Below are 4,577 nucleotides of genomic sequence, written 5' to 3'. Positions count from 1 at the left end.
AAGGTAATGGGCAGGAAAACACCTAAAAAATAAAATAGAAAAATCCTCTGAAATTAAACTAATTTCTGTTCCGAAGAATATTATATATTTTACACACACACACACACACACACACACACACAGTGTTTGTTTTATATTACCAGTGTGACCTCTGTTCACAGGGTTGATCAGTGATTGAGGGACTCTTTCGCCTAAAACGAAACAAAAGAAAATGTTTGAAAATGAACTGGCTGCCCAACAATAAACAATATATCACTGGTAGAAAATAAACTTACCATAAAAATGTACACGGTATTCAGTCAAATAATCCTTTAAAATAGATACAAATGCTGGTTAATGGTCAATTCAAATGCTCATAAAGTCATAAAGGACATGTGGTGCAGAGAAAACGACTTACTCTTGTGCATATTACAGCCAGGGTGATATTGACGCAGTCAGTCAGAACGATTCTCCCAACGAACACCTCTTTGCATGGACTATGACACTCTGGGGTGGATTGCAGAAATGTTGCAATAGACTGAAGGATTTATGGGCTAATTTTCATTTTTGGGTGAACTAACCCTTTAAAGCCAGTGAGCTGCAGCGTAGATAGAATCTATCACTGAACTTCAATTCTTCAATCTACTCACATGATCCTGTGCAGACCAATACTGATCACAGTCTGGGCTCTTCATTGCATATTCAGATTGTACATGGTGCAATTCTTCTGCACAGGTGTAGTTTTGTGTGGTCTCTGTGACTGTAGTGAACACTGAGGGAAGAGAGGTATAAGATGTGTCTGTCATTCAGAGTTGTCATTACTATATATTTAGAATCATATACAGGTGCAACACATAAGAAAAGTCATAAGCTTTTGTTATTAACTTTTTTGCATGTCAGAGTATCCAGGTGTGTGTGTGTGTGTGTTGTGTGTATGTGTGTTTTGACTTTGCTTGTGAGGACCAAACGTCCTAAATTACATTGTGAAATACTTTGACAACTGGTCCTCACTAGTTAAAAATATTAACCTGACATAAAATCAATGGAAGTCTATGCAGTAACATGTGGTGTAAAGTGTAACGTTTATTTATTTGAGACGAGGGCAAGGCATCAGATTAAAACTACCGCGTAAAAACCTGCTCGGCAACAATTACGTAATGGGGGAATCCCAAGATACCAAAGGGAGTTTTTTTTTTCAAGTGTCATTTACTTTCTCTACCAAACATCTTTTTACATGAACTGCATGTATATATAACTTTTTTAACAACATTAAGATGCAACGTTAAAATTAAAAACCAGCTGAGAACTGCCATAATGGGAAACACAACAGAGACAAAATTTAAATCTAGAAAAAGCTAAACTTACAGAAACTAACAAATAACAAAAACACACAGATAACAAACGTTATGTGAAAAACCAGCATAACCACAAGCGCTCGTGCTTACTAGACCGCTAGAGACATGATGAGAGAATAAACTTGCTGCTGCGTCATTAATATTGAACAGCATCAAGCCTCATAGCTACAGTATGTAATATGTAAAGTGAGCGAATCGGAGATTAGCATGAAATATCTTACCATGTGCAACAAAGACTGATAGCAATATGAAACGAAAAACTTCTCTTATCCAGCACATCGCGTGGGCTAGTCTGATGAAGTGGCTGTGAATGCATAAATGAACGTTTCCATTGCGGTTCCGGGTTCACGACTGCAATAGATTTTCTCTACATGTTCACCCTTGCTTGCACGTGCTAGGGAATCCCCCACTTCCTCAAAACAGTGACATGAAGTGTATAAAAGGCAAAGAGTCGACAGCAAGCTACAGTCAGAACCATGCATTACTTCTCGGAATTAGTCGCTTGTCTTGTAATTTTAGGTAAGACTCCACCTGTATTTCTGGGAGCATTTTCACGCAGACTCTGTTGATCCAGGTTGACATGAGGTGTTTTATTCACAGCTGTGGCGGAGGGAGTGCGGCGGGAGATTCGCTTCTTCAGTGGTGAGGACGCAGTCTTGAGTTGTGCGGCGAAATCAAAACCCGACGTTCAGTACCGTTCCGTCATATGGTACAAGGTAAAGTTCAAAATTCGTTTTTTGGGTTTTTTTTTTCTTCTAGAACCTTGAGTTTTTTTGCCTCACATGTTCATGTTTTGTACTAGATGTTGAAATCTGCCCCTATATGTTTATGAGAAATGTATTGTTTCAAATGAATATGTCATTAAACTTTAAGCTAAACCTCTGACCTTCTGCAGGTTTCTGAAGAGCCTTCCCAGCTGTTATCTGGACTTGTAAGGAAGAGACTAACTGAAAACAATGGCACAGTGCAAAAATATAAAGGTGTCGAACGAGAGGTCGAGCTACTTGAGAGCTCAATGAGCCTTCTTCTGTCTAATGTAACTGCAGAGGACAGTGGGATATACAAATGCTTTCTGTCTGCTCCCCTTGGCCATCAGAACCAAGAAGGTGAAATCGTTCTGAAAGTCGATGGTAAGTAGGGCCTATGGGGATTTATAAAGGCCACAAAAAGTATTTGAACGCATACTTAAGCCACACTTAAAATATACTAATGTTTTAGACATTTTTGGAGCTTTTAGAATCAAAATCAAGTTTACTAGGGTGATCTAGTAGGCTACATTAACCAAAGGTGTAGTAGTTCATCTCAGTGCAATAATATCCATACAGTTTTAAGTGTGGCTTCCAAATACTTTTAAGGCCACTGTATAGTTCAACTGTGAGCAATAGCTCGCAAACTAACAATCTGATCTTCATGTGTGTTTTTGTTTTCTTTCTTTCTCATTTTTAGAGTATGGTACAGATGAGAAAATTATATTTAATATAAGTGATACAATTTATGGTGTTCTGGCTATCCCAGTACTCATTATTGCATTCCTGATGTTCTGCATAAGCTATGTAAGTACTTAAAGTCAAGATATTATTTAAATACTTTGAGTCAAGATGTTCTGCATGTATTTTAAAGTTATTGACCAGAGTTATGTTTACCACAGGTTTGTTTAAGGAATGTATTTCAAAGCAACAAGAAGCTTTTAAAAGACTCTTTGCTGAAAATGCAACATCAAGGGAAAAACTTGATCGTCCCCAGTCATTTGATTTGCAAGACAATGCCTGAAGTGTATGTGTGATGGTAACCAAAGTACATGGATTAGTGCTCAGTAGAAGTCAAATGAAGCTTTGTGCACAGGACATGGAGAGTCCACAGAGCTTGTGCTGAAGAGGACCATCGGCTGACGCACAGGAAGTGGCAACCTACTTGTTAAGTTAGTCAAGGTGCAAAGAGTGACAGATGCATGCACAAAGGTTTCAACATCATCAACATTATCTTTTGAAAACGGCATTTTTACACCATGAAAACAGTAAGACCAAGAGAAAAATGGCTTTTTTTCTGTGTTAAAATTGTGCATGCTTCATTATGGTTGCTTGGTGGTGAACACTGGAAGTGGAGAAGGACTGTGTTTGGATGTTATGCTCGGAGATCAGCGTTTGTCAGGCACACCTACAGGTTTTCCACCAAAGAAATGAGATAGTTCTCAGTCTATATAGGCGAATAAAACACTTTCAAATTATTTTTGAAATAATTTTTTCAATGTTGACATTCTTATAGAAATACAAACAACAAAAAACTACCTCATAAAATATTTTCCTGTTGATAAAAATATACATTATTAAATGGATTTGCTTAAAATTCTTTTTTTTTTATGATATGGAGTTGTATATTGTATGTTAAAGTTTATTGAATATAGAATAAAGTGGATACAAATGATCAAAGTTATTGCTACGTTTTGTGTTCTGTTAAGACTGCACATATAAATGTTTCATGTAAATATAATCTAGAAGCTTAGTACAGGTCACAAATAATGTATTTTTAATATGACCTATTCATTTTTAATGATTATTAGTTCAAGTGATTATTTGTCAGTAATATTTTATAAATTGGCTGGTGAAACTAAAAGTTTCATTGAGTACAATTAATTTAGAATTAAATATTCAATATTCTAGATTAAAGTAACCGATCTTAGACCGTTTAATATTTTTTCTGTCACTTATTAAAACAGACTCTGCTGTTTTTGTCTCGACTATTTTTAGCCTACTATTTCATTAAAAAATACTGTAGTGAAGTTCATGCAAAAAATTAATCTGGTCATTGATTTTTTTTTTTCATCTTCATGAATATTATTTATGAATAATTCTCTTTTAAATCATCATTTGGGATTCACTTTGGAAACTGAGCAATCAAGTATATGTTTGGTGTTCCAATTTTGAAATTCTAACCCTTTTAGGAAAACCATCATCACCTAAGTTTCATTTTTTTTATCTATCTCTACAATCAAAAAACAGCAGTCAAGAAGAGAAGAAATGACAAATTGACTTAGAAAGCAACATGTTATGAAGAAAAACAGAAAAGGATACATGGCGCTCTCTAGTGGCTTGAAAATCACGAACACTACTTTCTCATATCTTTTCTTACAAAGAACAAGTTGAGCAGTTAATTGTGTCCATGACACCTGTGCACTGCTGTAGGAAAACTTCACTCCATTATTTGTATATCATCATAGTAAAAGACCTCTATAAAAAAGTACACTTA

The 4,577-nt window shown here is 35.7% G+C and overlaps 1 protein-coding gene across 1 annotated transcript; it reads left to right on the top strand.

The window, feature by feature from the left end:
• Window positions 1–1,732: 1,732 nt before the first annotated feature.
• On the top strand, window positions 1,733–3,613 carry LOC107705228 (CD83 antigen-like). The gene is made up of 5 exons (XM_016508434.1): window positions 1,733–1,853; window positions 1,935–2,050; window positions 2,230–2,464; window positions 2,781–2,887; window positions 2,983–3,613. The coding sequence occupies exons 1-5, from the start codon at window positions 1,811–1,813 to the stop codon at window positions 3,115–3,117; spliced, it is 636 nt and encodes a 211-aa protein (XP_016363920.1). The 5' UTR covers window positions 1,733–1,810; the 3' UTR covers window positions 3,118–3,613.
• The last annotated feature ends 964 nt before the right edge of the window (window positions 3,614–4,577 follow it).

Source organism: Sinocyclocheilus rhinocerous, unplaced genomic scaffold, assembly GCF_001515625.1.
Source record: "Sinocyclocheilus rhinocerous isolate Xijiao unplaced genomic scaffold, SAMN03320098_v1.1 scaffold222, whole genome shotgun sequence".
NCBI classification, from domain to species: Eukaryota; Metazoa; Chordata; class Actinopteri; order Cypriniformes; family Cyprinidae; genus Sinocyclocheilus; species Sinocyclocheilus rhinocerous.
Note: the sequence above shows the minus strand (reverse complement) of the source record. Positions and strands in the feature narration are given on the sequence as shown.